The sequence below is a fragment of the Ammospiza nelsoni genome, chromosome 1, assembly GCF_027579445.1.
Source record: "Ammospiza nelsoni isolate bAmmNel1 chromosome 1, bAmmNel1.pri, whole genome shotgun sequence".
Classification (NCBI taxonomy): Eukaryota; Metazoa; Chordata; class Aves; order Passeriformes; family Passerellidae; genus Ammospiza; species Ammospiza nelsoni.
In genome coordinates, this window is record NC_080633.1 from 142,241,323 (window position 1) to 142,260,784 (window position 19,462).

The window sequence follows — 19,462 nt, forward strand, 5'->3', positions numbered from 1 at the left end:
AATATAAAAAAAATCAGTATTATAATGGGTAGTTTTTGTTCATGTCATTACTTTTTTACTTAACTAAGGTGGAAATTCTCAGTGAAAACACTGAATTATTGGCAGTTAACAACTAACCTTATACACAGAAATTCACTTTGTAGACATCTGCACTGAGTGAAGGTAGAAATTATTTCCTGAATGACAGAAGTTCCTGCCTCAAACTTTAAAAAGCAGGACAGCTTATTTTTTCTGTAGAAGATCTCCAATTCAGGCTTAAGGATCAACTCTGCCAGGGGAAAAATCTTAACAGACATGGATACATCATCATAGAAACAAAAAATTCACTCTAGGGAGTACTAAAACAGTATCATAATTTGTCTCTCAAATCAGTAGGTTTAAAAAAAAAAAAGTAATGTTTAAATAAATGTACTCTTGGATATGCTACATATTTACAGCAGTTTAATAATACAGACATTATGCCATTTAGGTGCATATTAGGTTAAATTTTAATTTCCAAATCAAATGTATTTTAGACATAAATTTAGAAAAACAGAAACTAATCATTAATTGAAAAACAAGATATGCATAACTCACTGTTTTCTAGGAAAAGGACAGAAGTAAAAATTAATAATCTGAGTGTATGTTGAGATAAAGTAACAATCCCTGATGTAATTTATTGCTTTACAAAGAAATCTCTGCAAACCACCACAATATCAAACAATGAGAATCACTTGCCATTTACGAAAGTTATGAAAGCATAAATTCAACTCAAAATTAGGAGAAATTGTTTATATCAGAGTTCCCTACATTCAGATTGAAGCTCTGATCAAATCACCTATCCCATTATTCTGGGTTCCATACATTAGGACTGCTTTTGAATTAATGCATTAGTTAAATGATACCTGGGCAAGACAGGGAAATACAAAGGCAGGTCAGGAGAGGTAAGATGAACATGTCTGGTTATTAAATCAACCAAATCAGAAGAGCCCAGGATACAACTGGGGTGTGGTGCTCAAAGAGAATGTTTATAAGAGTGCCCAAGTTTAGCATAGAAAATAGGCAGGGCTGGAAACCCCACGGGAATAAGATGCATCTGTTGTTGTAAGCAGCCCCAGAAAAATGTTACTGGTTCACTAGCCTGGGGCAAGCTTTTTCTTTTTTTCCCTCCTTTCCTTTTTTGACAGCCAAGTACAATATTAGCTTGCGGTTTTTTTTTGTCATCGTCAAGCTGAGGCTGGGTGAGAATATTTTGTGTCTAGACTAATAAATGTTTGTAAGGATTTTGCAAGACTGGTTTATGGGAATAGAACCCTCTTTTTGTTTTTCTGCTGGAAAAAGCAGCATTAAAAACAAATGAGCACCATCATGCATTTGTTTTAAATTGCATATTAGAGCACTGCTATTTTGTGTGCAATCAATACATAATTTGGAAGAAAGATGCTTTTAAAATTCAAAACTATCCCTGAGCAGCTAAGGTTCTCTTGGAAACTGAAGGAGGAGTCTGAAATTATTGTTCTTTTGTTTGCATCCCCCAGTGGGAAAGGCAGCACACAACTAGAAACCACTGTGCTTTGAGGCTGCACGAATCATTAAGAATAAAGATCAGTCCCCCCTCCATTTAAACATTAGATATTAAAACTGAATCTAGGACAAAGGTAAGCTAATCAGACTCCTTTTCAAGCTGTTATTGGGTTAAATATAATATCAAAGGGATTACATAAATCTTGTAACTCTCTCTATAGAAATTTTAAAAAGATACTTATATTTTGCAAAACACAGCCTGTCTAGACCCCAACTACAAGCATCAACTTAATCAGTGAAAATCAGTGGGATATGCACAGACCAAAACCTACATTTCCCTTTTAATATTTGTTTCGGAGGGCGGGGTATCTCAAGATGAAATGGCTGACTGAGCTTTTTACTTCATTGCTTTGGATGGAAATGCCTGAATCTTTGTACACAAAGTAGTGCTGAAGCTGCTCTGGTGCAAAGCAATGTTCAGCCCTAACCCTCCAGGGAGCTCTCACCCTCAGCCTCTGTCCCTGCAGCAACAGGCTCAAACACTGCCTGCTGAAGGAGAGGGCTCCTGTTCAGTAATTCACAGACAGTAATTACTGGCTGTAATTGACATTACATCTGGAAATAGGATAGTCACTCATATAAAGCAGCACATAGCTGCAAATCCTAAACTTAGAACTACCTTGTGCCTATATGTATCTGGTTTAAACTGCAGTCAAAGTATTCCTCACTCTTTGTCAATGAGTGTGGCATCAGGGTATGGTGCTCACACTGTCATCATCCATGCAAATATCAATATACTGGAAAGCTTTCAACACAAAGGAATCTGAATTTCAGTGTACAGAGTGATGTAAAACTTTTCCCTCTCTGGACTTTATGGACAATTATTAATATATCTTTCTAAGGGTGTGTGCTTGTGATTAATTCTTACTATATGTAGAAAGAGTAAACTTACTCTTCTTCAATACCACTCTTTTCTCCCATCTCTTCCCTCCTTTCCCCCTAAAGAAACAAACAGCTGATATTAGCAAGGCCTTATATTTCCCATGGAGGAACCAAGGAAATAGAGAGTTTAAAAAAAAAAAAGCTACATGTCAAGAATCAGAGTTAAAATGAATGGTTTTGGACTGATAAACACCCCAAGTTGTAGGCATCTCACAAAAAACCTCACCAAAAGTAGTCTCTTCCATGCTAAATTACTACTTTTAATGCAATAGTTCTCTTTTCACCAACTAATTCCTCCAAAAATTTTAAGTAAAATGTATTAATAAGTCAAATTTGAAAAACACTCATAAGCTACAAGTAGTGAAGCTCTGTGTGTTTGCATCATATTTAAGCAGATACCTACAATGCCAGCAGGGACCTTGTATGGGCACCAATTCCTCAAACTGATCCATGAGCAAAAAACCCAAACTCACAAGACACTCTGAGTGTGGTGAGCCTTTTGTCAGACCAGATCCCCCTGAGAAGTCTGGAGGACAGAGAACCATCAAGTATTCAACACAGCAAACAAGGCTGAACACTGTGCAGTGCTGAACCCTCCAAAAATTCCACTGCACCTACAAATGCATTTTACCTTGCTGAAATCCTGCTGAGAAACAGAAACTCCTGAGCTTTCATGCCTGCTCCATCTAATTCACTTGGCAACTGCTGCCAAGTGCCCAACTCCTCCTGAGACAACTTGGATTTGCAGAGCACTCTCAGCTTCCATAGATTTCCTGAGGGCATCTGGTCCATGTATAAAAAGGCAGTATCTTTCTACTTTGAAGGTATTCCAAAGACTGACTGGAAATCTGGAGTATTTGAGGAAGCCTACAGCTGTAACTAACATTTTACTTCCAGCCTTCCACACTCAGGTAGTTAATAATTGTTCTTTTCTAACTCCTTCCCCATTGTCTCTCCTCTACTCTTTTTCAGACATACAGCATGTCTAGATCTCAACTAACCTAATTACCAAGACAGAGCCTTACACCCATGCACAGAGCCAGTAAGAGAGTTTTAAAATCAACAGTATTTTGATATACAAACCAAGTTTTTCCATTGTAACACAGAGAGGAAAGTAATCTCATTAATACCATATTTTGTGTACATTAATCTATTTCATAGCTTTAAGAAAGGCAAGCTTAGAGACCTCTACCAAGATTGCCTTCAACTATACAAACATGCACTTCCATCTATGAAGTCCTTAGCACCTTTCTAAACTGAAACAATGTTAAAATAATCCCAGTCCTAACCTATAAACAGTGATTCAAGCCCTAAAATCTCTATGTTTACCCATTCACAGAATTCACTGTGAGCTATTTTCCATCTAACAAACATGGTTTGAAGATGGCTTTGAAGGTTCAGAGTACTGAACACGTGGAGCTTTTACCACAACCATTAGAAAGTTCAAAAGTTCATTTGTGTCCTTGCATTTGGTGCTCCCAGACCAAGGCTGGCTGTGCCAAGCAGCAGGGCTGGGGTTACACACTCCTCATTACACAGCTCTGGCTGCCCCCTCCTCACACACAACTGTCAGCCCTCAAGCCTTGAGCAATGCTCTCACACTGGGGCTCCCCTCAAGGCATGTGAGGCTCCTCCTAATCCTAGAGAGACCATTAGACAAGGAACGTGAGCAACATACTGCAAAACACCACCAGGGAAGGCCAAGGTGCATTCAGTGAGCCCGGAATACCAAAGTCACTTTCTTAAATGGCTCCAAACACGATGCAGAAGCTGTTCTTTTGAAGTAGAATACATAAAGTTCCTTTACACCTGTCAGGCACAAGCAGAGATTATGCTAAAGAATGTTTGCAACATGAAGTTCTTTGCTACCTTTTAGATCTTTTAAGAAGTGCAAACAGCAGCAATATTGAAAGTTCTTTACAATTTTTCCTGAAGGTTCTCCAACCACGCTTTAGTCGTCAGCAATTTTCCTGTCCTCTGTGCTTTAGCATGACAATGCGTCTTATAATCTCAATGGCACAATAAATGTAGGCTATGTTCTGCCCCTTCAGATTATACTGTTTTACAGTGAATTATACTGAACTGTAACATTTCCTGTATCTCAAAGCTCTAAAGGATAAAAGAGTGGTGCACACCTTCTAGCAAGTGACAATAGCCAACTTTTGCTCAGTTTGTGCTGATCTCTGAAGCTGGTTAGAAAGAAGCCACTGGTAGTACAGGCACTGTTCTAAGAAATGCATTACAGCTCACTGAACTCTGAAGGATATGAAAAGACCTGAGTGGACCCCCTGAAGTGCCATCCAGTTCCTGACAGAAAGACCACAGAACTGGAAATGAACCATCAGTGAAAGTGGTGCAAGGCACAGAATTATGAAATGCCATCTGGTTGGTACAGGATAAGGAAATGTATCATTTTGGTGGCTTCCACCTCCACAGAAAAATAAAGAACTGTTTATGCAGCAAAATGGTTTGACTATTTGGGAAAGTCTTCAACTAGCCATGAAAATTAAAAAAAAAAAAAATAGAAAAAAGAGAAAAGAGAGAAAAAAGAGAAAAGATGAATTGAAATAAAAGACAGTAAATTCGAATTAATAGAACTAGTAATGCTGAAAACATAAGTAGTCACATCCCTTTAATGCCTGATTTGACAATATTAGAAACTTAAATAATAACAGAAAATTGTATTCTTAGAGGTGTATATTCAGCAAAGGTGACAGGACTGACAGGTAGTGGGGAGCTACACAAGTAGAACACTACACTCACTACTGCTGCCTATTTAGGAAATAGGAAGCAAACAAAAGGGAAAATGGGACTAAACTGAAAATTGCATCACTTGTTTACAAGTCCCTGACAACTCAGAAGCAAACCATCTTGGACATTTATGGATCAATGACCCTGCATCTAAAGCACAAGGAGAGGGAATATTGACCATTTACATGCAGAAGAGAACAGCATGTCCATGCACTCAGATAAAAACATTCAGAACACTCCCTCATGCCATGACTCCACAACTGTTATCACACAGGATTTTAACTGATCATTCTGAAAAATTTACAGCAAGCTCAGGATTTATAAAAATTAGAAAACATAAAATTCTGAATTTGATACTGTTAAATCTTTACTAGACCTCAGCTTGATGGTAAAGAGAAACTGATCACCAAAATAAAAATTAGCCATAGCTTAGCTGCAAGTGATTGTGCCTTGGCTGTATTTATTATTCACAAACAAAAAAACCCACAGGTAATGTGTACTTGGTTCTTTAAAAATTCCAGGCTGCAAAAAGTCCTGAACTCAGACTTAAGGAAAGAATCTGACTTCAAAGATGAACGACTGTTTTTCAAATAAGACTCTTCTAAAGTTACATACAAACAAACGGGTCACCAAACACAACTAGATGAGAAAGTTACCCAAAATTTAAACCTTTCCCTCAGACTACATATAAACAAATCATGGGAAACCCAGGGGAAAATCTCAGCCACAGCAATAAGCTCAACTGAAATGCTACAGAGGGCCCAGTGAAGCAAAAGACACAAAAACCAGCCTTCTGGGTACATTAGGAACAAAAGGAATTCTAGCAGTATTACAAAGTCCATTATTGGACAGAAATTCTTCAGTGTGGAGAATCTACACAAGGGAGAACCGTTCAACACATAGCTCTAAGTCTCCAAAGGTAAGTATTATGACAAAGTTTGTGATAAATATTGTCTATTCCTGTAATAAACTACAGTTATAAACAGCAATTAAGGGTAGATATCAGGACACTGGATCCAGCTAAAGCATTCACATGAAGAAAGGTGTTGTAAGAGATTAAATAATCCAGAAGAGAGTCATAAGAAACATTAGGAAAGTAGAAAAGAAAGCCTCACAAAGGAAACCTCTACCTCAAAGTACTGTGTCTCACCAGGCCAAGTTTGGGGACAATCACAGTAAATGTTATCCAAATATCAGAGCAGAGAGCTCTTCTGTCTAGCCAAGAAACAAGAAGCACCAGCCTCAATTTAAAAGCAAATAATTTCAGTTATACAAAATGGCATCTACTTCTAATCGGCTCAGGGGAATTCATTTAACACCACCAGTGGAATTGACTGCCTTGCTGGCAATGTTTAAAGAAAGTAACAAAAGGGTTTCTAAATTATGCATTTTTGCTCCAAGAGGTCTTAATTTAGGGCAGTTCTCTAGTCTACATCACACAGGTTGTTTTAAACAGGGTTTCTGTAAGTACTCACAAGCGTTCTTTTTTTTGGCATGAAATCCTTCTGAATAAAAACAAAAAACAGACCGCTGGTGAAAACCAACAGCACAGCTTTTAAAATTCCCCTCTCATTCCTATGTTTGAAGGAATATTTGTTTTCATGTACCAAGTTTCATAACGAAATCCACTTTTTATTTACACAACGCTTATATGTCCTTTGAAATGCTCAATAAACTCTCTCTGTATGTCTTATTTTACGAGTAAGTGGCACCTATGTCAGCTTGCAGACCGAGACATCTCAGCCTTTGCTATTTGACATGACTCTTTCTACACAGTAAACTTGCCCATCTTTCCATTAACTATTTAACCTACCAAGCAGCTCAGAAATAAAGTGTAAGTACCTACCAGATAATAATCACTACTGCAGATACTCTGAGCCCTTTCAGAGATCCAGAACTGCCTCCATTACATGGTTTATTGAAGTTGGTGTTGGTTTCCAGTGCTGCACATCCTGGTATAGGGGAGAGCTGAGCATCAGAACGCACCCCAAAACCCAGGCACCCCCAGAGGAGCAAACCAGACATCTTCCCCAACTTTGCCTGCACACACACTGTACTGCTCCTTCATGCTCGCCCCCGCACCGCAACGCCACGGGATGCAAGATAACTCTGGAGCCAGAACTTCATGGCTCGCTGCCTGCCGTCAGTCTGTCAGTCCGTCCGTCCTCCGGAACGCCAGCGGTGACAGTGGGCAGGAACTCGCCGGCTCCTCCGGGCGCACCGGGATTGAACTTCTTGATTCTCCTTTCTGACTGACAAGTCAGACGGATTTTCCTCCGCCCTGAGGCGAGCAAAGCCCCGTGCAGGCTCCCGGCACGGGGTGGAGGAAGAAGAAAGGGGAGAGGGGCTCGTTCTCGGAGGGGTCTGACCCCACTGCGGGTCGGGTCGGGGCGCACGCACAGTCCGCGTCCAAGGGATGCCGGCTCTGCCTCCCGCAGCCCGCCCGGAGCCCGCCGCCCCCGACGGGCGATGACCCCCGGCCGCGGGGGCAGCGCCTCCGCCAGACAATGGGGAGGCGGGAGGGCGCGGCCGCCCCACCGCGCCCACCCCGCGGGCTCCGTCCCCGTGGGGCCCGGCCCGCCCGCCCCCGCCGCCCGGGAGCCGCCCCCGCCCCGGGGCGGCAGCGCTGTCCCGTCCCTACCGGAGGAGCGCCCGGCCCGCTCCCGGGGGAAGCGGAGGCGGGGGCAGGGCGCGCCTCCCCGGGCAGCGGGGTCACCCTCCCGCCTCCCGGCGCCGAGAGCCCCCCGAGCGAGTCCCTACCTGCCGGCGCCGCTCCGCCTCGCCCCCTCAGCCCGCGCCGCCGCCCGCCCGCCGCCTGCGCTCACGGCCGCGCCGCCATCTTGCGCTTCACAAACTACTGCACTTCTTTCGGGGCGGGGGGGCGGCGGATGGGCCGGGAGCTCCCAACGCCGCGGCCGCCCGCGCCCTCGCCTCGCCCCGCGGCGCCCACTCGCATCCTCCCGGCGCGGCGCTGCCCCGGGGCGGGAGCGCGGCGAACGCGGACGGCGCGGCCGCTGCCTCAGCCGCCCTGGCAGCGAGCGGGGGCGGAGCCGCTCCCGCCGCCCCGCCCGTCAGGCGGCGGACACCGGGCGCGGGGGCTGCCCCGGCACCGCAGCGCCGCAGCCCAGGGACACCGGCGGCTCCTGGGCGGCCCGGGCACGAGCGGGGGTGGCGGGGTGGGAGCTCCGGGCGGCAGCCGCGCCCCCGCTGGCAAACTTCGGCTCCGCGCTCGGGCCTCCCGCCGCGGCCGGGACGGGCTGAGGGACAGCGGCGCCCCCAGCCCGGGAAGGGCTTTGCTGCTGCTCCCGCCCGGAGCTGCCGCCGAGGGACAACACGGCCGCAAGGTCCCGGCACCCAAACCAGCGCGAGTGAGGACAGAAGGAGCGGCTCTAACGAAAAAGACATTTCCCACACCTTGGGTTGTTGGGTTTTTTTGTTAGTTAGAGAACTTGGAGAAAGGAGACCGCTCTCCCTTTACTACGTACAAAATCTTTTAATCAGTATTTGGGTTTAACTCTCATTCTACCAGTTCTCAAAAATGTTGTTTCCCTACACTATTTTTCTCATCACTGTGTGCTATTCTGGGTCAGATGCTTAAACGTGACACTTTCCTCAAGAAAGAAAAAAGAAATATATAGGGAGCGCTTAACTGTTGACAGGTGGACACAAAAGATGGAAGATTTACACAATGGGGAAGCTTTTTAAAAATCTGCCTAGGTACAGAACCCTGTCGAGCCTAGCTGACAGTGCTCAAAACACAAGTTTTGATCCCAGGAATATTTCTGGTTCCTTAATTCCACACTGTCAGTTTTCAAAATAGTGCTCTTAGTAGATGCACTCAACAGGCTGCCTGCCCCGAGTCACATTGAAATTGGCGATGGCAGCCAAGAAGGAGATCGAGTTAAGGACATTAGTTCATTTATTACATTGTCAATGTTATAAACTGCATTAAAATGTAAATTTTCTTTTTTTTCCTTCTCCTGAGCTTGTCTTTACTCTATAATCCATACACTGAGTGGAGAGGAAGCTGATCACATGCAGTTGTTATTTTAAAACCATAGTATTTGTCCTTGTGTCTTAAATGCAAGATTATCAATGATCAAAATTGTTCTGTGATTAAAATAGAGCAGACAACCCACCACTAAAAAGAGATGAATTTTTTATTAATACCCACCAAACAATACACAAAATCTACATAGCACACTAATGTTTGAACAAACACAGTAGAAGGACACAAAAAGAGACCACTACTGACAGAGGTAAGAAACCAAACACAGAGAAGGATTGCACAGTTTGGCGTTCAGTACCGCCACACGTTGTGTACATGAGGTGACAGAACAGCAGAGTGAAGGGTCATGCCACATTTTATCATGATTTATATAAAATTTTATTTTCATATAGTTAAACTTTGTCCTATTTTTTAAATATCAAATTAACAGATAAATTTTCTCTGCTGGTTTGAAGAGAAATACTTCTTCAAAACAGGGTACTACTTTGCTTTACTTCAATATATTTATCACCAACAATATATTCACTTTTATGTAATAAACAGATATGATTCTTCCCAGGTGACTAGAAAACTATTTACAACTGAATTCAACTACAAGCCATCTGATGAATTAACAATTTGTGGTAAAATGCTTTTCTCCAGTATTAAGATTGTCATTATTTCAAGCACGATTGAACTTTACCTTAGAAAGTTACAGTAGTAAATCTTGCTTTGTTTCAAGTTAGGTTTTCTTTTAAAGAGAGGTACTGAAATTATCTATTCAGATCTGCTGAGTTCAAAAGGCAATCACAGCAGTATGTCACATTAAAATATACATATCTAGAAGGGAAATATCAAAGTCATTAAATGACTTTCTTTGAGCTTTCTTAATAAATTTTAAGATATATCTGTATAAATATATATGTAGATGTAGTATTTATTGAACAATGCAAAGAAAAAACAGCATGCAGTAAAAAGAAAACATTACAGAGTGTGTCAAGTATGCTGAAATCAAGTATCATGTATAACTGAAGGCTGTAATTTCTTTCTTCATTGCCTAAGAAGAAAAAAAGACCAATTAGGAGTCAGTGTGAATACAAACTTAAGAAACCTGTTTGCTACTTCATCAAAAGAAGTGAGAATGTGTACACACAATTGTTAGCAATGATTTAGCCAATGCATGTGCTACCACCACCATTGTTCTGTACTCACTGGCTCCAACACACCCTTATGCACCCAAAACAGAGAGCAGGCTAGGAAAACTGCAGGGATCTGTATCAGGGGACCATGGATCAATGGTGCTTTCAGCAATTAGAGAGGAGACAGTTCCCAAAGAGTCACAGCTAAAAGCTGAACTGTTCTTTTCTGCACTCTGAATAAATACTTGTTAAAGTCTCTGTTTTCATACAGTAGAACTTACTCCTGGACTGATTTGTGCAATCTCTTTGAATAGGAAATATTCTTTGGTCAAAGGTCAAAGAAGCAGAAAACACCAGGATAACAAACATGCTAAATCATGTAATTTATGATAGATAGGAGGGTGCATTTTTCAGGAATGGCATCCTGCATCCAACTAGTCCTCACTGTTGCACAATCAGAGCAAGAGCATCTGACTCTCTATCAGATGTGGAAGGAGAGATCAAGATGATCAGAATCCAAGACAAGAGGCTTCCTGTTTTTTTTTAAGGAAAACTGAGATGCATAAAAAAATTTTATCTATTCTTATGCATGACCACCTGGAAGACAAATGGATTCAAGGACTTTGAAGCTGAAGACTGAATATCCAACCTATCTAAATCAACTCAACATTGGGAATGTCAGACTGGGACCATGGGTTACTGTGGAGTATTTCTGCCAAGTTCTGACAACATGGAAATCCTCTCTTACAGGAAGAGATTACAGAACCTGACTCATTAGCATTAAACCTCCATAGGCAGGAAGCTCCCATATATGAAATGAAAGCTGCTTGAGCCATTCTAGCTAAAAAGCAAGTCTGGTGAGACTAAAGTCTCTTCTTGTTATGCCTCATACTTAGTTTCTTTTCAGGAATGGAGTGACTGCTATACAAGTGTTACCACGTGTGAGTGCCCACAAGAGGAGAACGAGGAAGTGACAGACTGAGAAACGCAGCCTCCTTTCACAGCCCCCCCAGGACTGAAGAGGTACTGGAGCAGGAGTGGTGACAGACTGAGCTCAACTGCCTTGAGAGGGCTCTGGGGGCACCCATCATCTTCAAACCTTTTCCTGCTGAAACTGCCAGCAGCTAAGCCAAATGCAACAATAGTTTTACAATACGGAGAAATGTCTTCCAGACTGTAATGAACAAATCTTGTAACACAGGCAACTAAGCAGCAATGAGTAATACCAAATAACCACGACATTCACGGGGCACATGTACATAGGCATAACACACAGACTTATAATAATGTCAGAAAGTGCAACAAGACAAAAAAAATTACCTTCACTAATTCGTTTTTGTCACCATCTTCCCGGTGCTGGTAAATGCACTGGCTAAGGACAGCATACAGTTTCTCCATGCGAAATATACTGACGTTCTCAGTTACCACGGCAATAGAATGCAGCACTTGCTGAAGAAAAAAAAAAATGGAAACCAGAGTTCAGAATAGCACAAGATAAGCAGCAAACAGAAAAGGTAGGACAGGTGTATGGCCAACTTCCCATGTGAAACTTTTTAATTGCTGCCAAAGAAGTGAGTGCATGCTCTTGTATGTGTTGAGTTCTAGCCCTATTATCAAGCAAATAAATGAAAAAACTCAAAACCCCTAAAAAAAAAAACAAAAAAACCCCAAGCCTAAACAAAACCAAGCAGTTACAGTTTGGAAGGTCACTCAGCTTATTGTCTACAAGTGAATTCCAAAGAGCCTAACACACACAGCAAATTCCAGTGGCACTCTTGTTAAGGACTCAAGTTTTCTAAAAGATGCATTTGATGACTGTAGCTCTGTCCTCACAGCTGAGAGCTCTGGAAGGGCTCTGTGGTACCATCTCTGCAGTGGGCAGTACCTTCAGAGCACACACTGCTGGCACCCTGACTCCAGAGAAACCCATGTGCATTGCCTACAGAGACAGACATGAACACCATCTTCCTCACCAGGGGAAGTGCAGGGGCAGGCACTGAGCCATCTCTGCTCTTTGGTGGCCACTGACAGGACCCAAGGGAACAGCATGGAGCTGTGTCAGGGGAATTTAGGCTGCATATAAGGAAGAAGTTCTTCACCCAGAGGGTGGTCAGGCAGTAGAACAGGCTCCTCAGGAAAGTGGCTACAGCACCAAGATTGACAGAGCTCAAGAAACATTTAGACAATGTTCTCAAGCTCATGGTAGGATTGTTGGGAGTGCCCTGGGCAGGGCCAGGAGTTGGACTCTATCCTTCCTAGATCCCTTCCAACTCAGGATATTCTATCATTCTATGAACACAAACCCATAACATTTCCTTGCTTAGGAAGCCTGTCTTGAAAAGTTAATTTCTCTCTTCTCACTCCATTTCTTTTCATGGCAGATAAACAGCAGCCTCCTCTGGTTTGACCCACCTCCAGGACCTCAACCTCAATTTCCTGAATTCTCCTCACTGCAACATCTCCAGAAAAAGGCCAGGTCCATCTACCCTCTCATGCAAAGGAATTTCTTTGACCCCCTGCAGCTAGGCATATTTTTGACCCTTTCAGGAACTGTATTGTAGGGTAACAACTTCTCTCCTATAGGGACTGGAAAAACCTTGTAACACGGTACCTATATGAATGTAAAATTCTATCACTGGATTTTGAAAGTGTTTGAGAAGAGAAGATATTAGTATTTTATCCAGGATGACCTTTAAGTCAACCTGCTAACTTCAAAGTCCTAAAGTCATCTTTGCTAAAAATCAATGTAATCTTTCAGTTCCTAATAAATGAAAACATGCAAACAGCAAGCCAAAACAACCCCCCAGTCCATCATAAAAACTGCCAAGACATTAATAACCAACAGCATTACCAGTTTGCCAGTGTGCTATTTTAAAATCTAACAAGCCCTTTTACATTAACAATAGGAGATAATCCAGTCTCCTAAAATTTTAGTTCACCAAAAGCAAGAACAGCAGCCTACACTAGCTGTGGAAACAAGTCATAGTCCATTATAGGCTGAGTTATTTCACCAGCTATTTATTCCTCCCATACTTTGTCTGAATTGACCGGTTAACAACTGACTTAATTTACAACTCTGTATGTAGCAAGAAAATGTCCTACTTTGGTATTAACAAAATTAAAATTTAAACTTACTTTGAGCTCACAGTAATCCACAAACACTCTCTGTGTGCCAATTTTCACTGCCTTCCCAACACATCCCAGCTGTTTCTCTTCCACCTGAGATGATCTTGCACGAGTCATACGGTGTACCCACAAATCTGGAACAACAAAAATTTCTTAAGTCAGGATTTCTCTCTCTCTGAAACACAGTAAGAGTGAAGTACCCTGTACTTGGAGAAGAGAACCTCTCTGCAACAACAGACAACTGTTACCATTTTTCACTGATAAATGCTTAACACTTTTACCTCCTTTCTGGCAAAAATCTCTGCTCCATGAAAACTAGAGACTTGAACACAAAAAAAACCCCAATACTAGACAAAAAGGCAGGGGAAAAACCAGGAGAAAAAATCCTGTTGCCATTACAGTATTGTGCTGTAAAACTCCAAAGTAAGTTAGGTTAGAAAACACATCTTACACTGCAAACACCAGGACATAACTCTTCTATTCCACACATGAGCCTGGGTGCACACTGTTTGAAGCACAGCTTTTTAACTTAAGTTTCTTATTGCTGGAAAGATCCTCATGCAATAAAAGAAAGCCATTGTTTGTTTTTCAGTTAGGTACTATTTGAAAAATAAACTGCAGAATCAGAAACTCAGCAGCTGCAGAAATACACGAGTTTGGCTGGCATAACTCGAGGGGCAGCACCATTATGCAAGAAACTGTGCACCAATTTGAGAGACAAGTGAGAACAGAAATCAGGAAGGCTAAAACCTGGCAGGTAGTGTAACCCTCCTGAGGAGGAATCAGGGGGTGAATGACCTGTTTGATCTCTCACTTACCATCTGAACGTCCATCTTCAGAAGTTCCAGCTTTTTGACAGTCTGGCATCTCACTCTGTTCTCTTAGGTCTGAATGTTCTCTCCTTTTTCCAGAAGGAGATTTGCCCACAAGGGGAACTCTCTCTCTTTCATTTTCTGTCCCATTTTTCTGTCGTTCTTGAAGTACATTTTCATGTTCTTCAAGAGTATCCTGAGAGGATGTAAATTCAGTGCAGTCTGTGCCAGACTCTTCATTGCTCTCCACTTCATTTTGGTCTTCAGGAATTTTATTCTCTTTATTGAACTGAACATTCCTCTTCTTTGCTGCAATACTTGAAGACTCTCTATTCCTTTTGCGTTTTCTTTTTGACTTCTCTACAAAGAGATACAAGCAAAAGTAATCCAAAACAATACCAAAACAAGAAGCATGCTCATCTTACTTGTCTGACAAGGAAAATGACCAAATGAGCTTAAATACCACTGCCCATCTCCCCAGACATGTGTCTAGAGAAAAAATTGGTATTTATTAGAGTCAGGTAGCTACTAGATTTTAAAAGATCCAGCTACAGAATTTAATTCACAAAACCAACAGCTTCAAGAGGCTATGAAAACAGAAGTCTTACTTTAGACAGGAAGTCTTACTGGAAAGCAAGATTATCAAGTGACTTAGTCATCTAATATTTGTGAATAGAAACGTATTTGGAGATGAACCCTCAGAATCTGTAATCTCACAAAAGTTAGAGACACATTGGGAAAAGCTGAAGAGGCACTTTTAAGGAAGTATTTGCTGGAGAAAAAAAACCTCCATAGAGATTTCCACCTCATAAGCTTTCTGATTCAGTTAACCTTGTTCAATACAAACTTGCCATTTTCCCTTCCAGAAAACCCCACCACCCTTTGTACTCAGAGAGTACCACAGAGTACCTGTGGGTCAAGTCAGTGGCAAAATTCCCAGATACGCCAGCAAGACCAGGAAATGTCACATCAAGTCAGGTGTTTTAAACCCTTTTTTCCCCCCCTGTCATATTCATGGTAAAACTGAAGAAAATAATTATCTTCCCTTTATATGTCTATTATTATTGCTCCCCTTTTTTAACCTTTTCTCCTTCAACTGAAAATCACAGGAATAGAGTTTAATGTTTGAGGGCAGGGACGGGGAAAACACTGTTGCATACAAGTAAAAACTAGGTAAGCATTCAGAAACTGCCATGTACAACTTTATTAAGAGGTAGCAATGTAGGAGCCATTAAATAGCAGTGGGCCACTAAGGGCAGTGTCTTACAATGTCAACTAGCCATTGTACTTGGACTTTACAACCATACTGAATGAATGACCTCTGGATTTACCCCAAGTTTTGCAGCATATTAAAATATGTAATGCCTCTGGCATGAAGAACCAGGCATCATAGGAACCTGTTAAGTCACAAGAACAGCAGCTTCAGCAACTTCTCCAGGAAAGTCTGAGTAAAACACAACTTGCCTTTAGAGCAGGGGGTACTGACATCCACAGGCACTGCTAAGATCTTCAGTTTTTCATTACACTTTGGATCTGTTTTCTTACACCCAGGAACAGAGCCCTCCTCTGGCATTTCACAGAAGGAAGAGGAAGCACAGTCTGAACCTTGCAATAAAGGAGAGCAAAGCAGGGTGTCTTGCATGGCTGGTTACAGATACTGAGCTAAGTCTTTCATTCCTCAGTGCCAAAGAACATACCTCTCTGCTTACGAGACTCTTTGATTTCTTGGCAGCGGCGTTCGAAATCCTCATCCATCTCCTCCCTCACTATGGAATAGGCAGTGTCTCTCAGAGCACAGGCCCTGTGCCTGAGGAGGCGATCTGAAATGTTACAGCCACAGCTGAGTGCTTTCTTCCAGCCAATGAAACCCTTAGTTTTGTTTACTTAGAAAGGTTTTTCTCTTGTCATAGGTAGGTTCTGAAAGGTTATCTCAGTCAATCTTTTCAGCATGCCAACTGATAACTTTAAAGCAAAAGCAGTAGCTTCCAATCAACATATCTACCACAATTTCATGCCCAAATAAGTTTATTTGATACTGCAACATTCACAACCTGGCCAGAAATGCTCTCTAGGGATCTTTTAAATAATCTGATCTTACATCTACTGTACACCAATGACATGTAAATTTAAAATGTTTACAAATTAGTGATAAAACCACATCCTCACCTCCAGGATCTTTAGCTGGGTTGTACTCTAAAGCATTGCTACAGATTAGATCAATGTCTTTTAGAAAGTCTCTTGCAGTTGGGTACTGGTGCATGTCAATCTTGGACAGAACTGTGGAGAGGTCCATGGGTTGTTTAATAACAGCATTGTAATCAGGTACCTACAAAAGAAATACATGCTCAGAGGTTTAACACAGCAGCCACCAAAAATAATTATTTTCATGAAGTCTTTTATTTGACTTGTTAAAATTCCCAATATGATGCATCCAAAGATGTGGAAATTACCCAAGCAGCTTCTTGAAAACAGAAAGACTATTTCAGCTGGTTTTGAAGAGACAGGCTAGAAGAGGGGAAAACAAAGGAGCAGGGAGGTGAGAAGAATGTGTGGGGCAGAGAAGGAACCAGCATCCAGAGTGGAACTTGTTTCACTTCCTTTTGGAAAATAACAGCAAAAAAACAATTTCTCAGTAAAGTCACCAGAAATTGTCTTTGGTTTTGGCAGCAAGAAAAAGGATGCAGGAATTGCACCTTTGAAGTACCTGTCCTGGGGACCTAGAATGAGATAGCTGGACCCAGGGGTGCCAATTTCTTTATTCTGACAATAGAAGGAACCTAATGACTAGTTCAGATGAGGACATCTATGTTTGTTTAGATTATTCAGATCTGGAAATTACAAGTAAAGGAAAGAAGTCAGTGGACATGTGGGGAAATATGACCTTGTGGAAATGCAAAGCTATCTCAAATTTCCAGCTGACTTGGAAGTATGTGCCCCAGCCTACAATTATTTAATGAATTAAATGAGAAGCATATGGGAGGAAGAAAAAAAAAAAAATCACACAGCCTTTATGGTTGATCTTATAGTAGGGAAAGCCCCCTGAGAACAGAATCTGAAAATCTGACAAACTGCTGCTTCTACTCTTGTTCTTGCAGAAACTATGGACAGACAATTAAAGAGCTTTACACTTTATTAAAACAGCCCTGGAAGTACTGTTTATAATTACAGAGAAAAAGACAGATCTCTTCTTTTTAGTGCTGTAACACACCTACATATCAAAGCCTTTTCACAAGCCAACTGTCTTAGCATTTGATATAACTGGCACCTGGACTAGATGATCCTTGTTGAGATGATTCCATTAGAAGGGTCATCCAAGTTTAAGAGGTTTTAAAAGGAAGATAGGGACTTAGTGAACACTCAAATAACAGACATTCAAGTAACCCAGAATCAAAAAAAGTGAAAGCAAAACAAAACTTCACCTCCCATATCCTGGAGATTCATAACACTATGATCCTAAAGACAAAGATAAACCTTCCTAGAAAGAACACACAAACACTGAGGAATACACACACACAGAAATTGTGAATACACACAGATATAATGATACTGCAGATCAACACTATATTTACCTCCTGTGGGTCAACAGGCTTTGTGAATGCCCTGAAACGCCTGTCAATGACGAGCCTGTGGGTCACATCCCGCAGGTAAATCCTCAGCTCCCGCAGCGTGTCCTCCTCCTGCTCCTCCAGCTGTTTGAGCTCCTCCTCCGACAGCTGCCGAGGCTTTGGGGGCGGTGCCACAGGCAGCACTTCCAGGGGCTGCCGAGCTGAAATGAAAATTTCAGTCAATGAATGGTACTCAAATACAGGCACATGAAAAATAATTGATAGAAAATTACCCCAAAGGAAACACTGTATTGTATTAGCTGTTAACTTACTGCTAGCCAAGTTTTATGTTATGTTTTGAATATCCTCACCTGAGTTGTTTTTTGATGCAGGAGGTTCAGCAGCTTGCTTCATAACTAAATCCTCAAAAAAACTTCTTCTTTCAGCACAGGTAGGCCACTGGATTTTGAAAACTTCTTCACAATCGTTATTAAATAAAGCTTTTATCTAAAGCATGAAGAGAAAAAAATTTCATATATAAGGCCATGCACATTTTTTGTATTTTTTAATATTCTATTCCAAAAAGCTGAGTGCCTTTCTAAACTAAACTGAATATTCATCTGGGTAAGATAAGCTTTGTAAAGTTGTCTTCTTGGCTGTAAAAGGCTAAATTTTCATAGAATGGCAAATTAAAACACTTGCTCGGAGGAATTATACCATCTAGAGTTTAGGCTCCATGAAAAAAAGATGTGATAAACCACTGATTGGAGAGTCACCACTTCCAAGGTTGGTTACTTTGTATACTTTGTATTTACCTGCCTTTCTGTTCTTTAGCTTGAATCTTTATGGCAGCTATGGAGGAACGGGCGAGTGCCAGCTTGTTGTTAAAGTGGCTTTTAAAATTTTGTTTTTAATAAATTTAAATGAAGTGTCTAAACTTGCATTATTTCCAGGCTGTAGTCTGTTTTTCCATCTCTATTACCAAAGGGTATGGAAATAATTTCATTCCTTATTTTAGGAAGCATTTAACAACATCACAGTAAGTTCTGCTACTAAGACAAAATAATCAGAGCATCATATTCACATTTTGAACACCTTCCTTTAACACTCTCTGATGTTGTTTCTGAAATCCCAGTGCAGCTTGAGGGGACTGGGGAGGTAATTTTACCACCACAAATGTCCAGAAAGCTCAGCAGATAATCTTACTGAATTTTGTTAAGGAATACAACTAAAAATTGATTTCTAAGTTACTTAAATGGAAGTTGGACTTATCTTTCCAGTATGTCAAGTGTTCACCTACCAGTTGTAAAAAGAAATGGAAATAATAATGAAATTATTGAAATTTGAAATGACATTCCATCAATAACAGTGTGACCACTGTACTTTTCCAGTAAAAATAGCTTCCACTTTTCAGTAAAACAATCTTTTTCCTATCTCAAGCACTGGATATTCTTCACTAAGCACACACCTCACCATCTTGCAGTCACCAAAATGACTGCCTGAAGCAAATTTGTACATCTGTCTAATAAGCATCAGGGTGTGAGAAGGGTGAAACATTTGGGTTAAAGTCAATCCTTTTACTCAGAAAACACTTTAGACAAATGCTTTCACACCACTGTTTTGTCTAAGCAAATTTTAAGAGACTTTTAAGAGTGT

General features: G+C 41.4%; 1 protein-coding gene across 3 annotated transcripts in view; it reads right to left on the reverse strand.

Moving 5' to 3' along the window:
• Nucleotides 1-9,338: 9,338 nt before the first annotated feature.
• Nucleotides 9,339-19,462, reverse strand: part of ATAD2 (ATPase family AAA domain containing 2) — a 30,448-nt gene continuing 20,324 nt past the window's right edge. For 2 of the 3 annotated variants that reach the window (XM_059470104.1, XM_059470089.1), the window contains exons 20-28: nt 18,178-18,313; nt 17,831-18,027; nt 16,428-16,587; nt 15,959-16,081; nt 15,726-15,866; nt 14,268-14,621; nt 13,459-13,583; nt 11,644-11,772; nt 9,339-10,241 (exon numbers count right to left, since the gene is read on the reverse strand). In XM_059470104.1, the coding sequence (XP_059326087.1) occupies nt 10,203-10,241; nt 11,644-11,772; nt 13,459-13,583; nt 14,268-14,621; nt 15,726-15,866; nt 15,959-16,081; nt 16,428-16,587; nt 17,831-18,027; nt 18,178-18,313 (1,404 nt within the window). In that variant the 3' untranslated portion in view covers nt 9,339-10,202. The remainder of the gene's footprint in view (nt 10,242-11,643; nt 11,773-13,458; nt 13,584-14,267; nt 14,622-15,725; nt 15,867-15,958; nt 16,082-16,427; nt 16,588-17,830; nt 18,028-18,177; nt 18,314-19,462) is intronic. The other variant, XM_059470097.1, reaches the window with a different exon arrangement.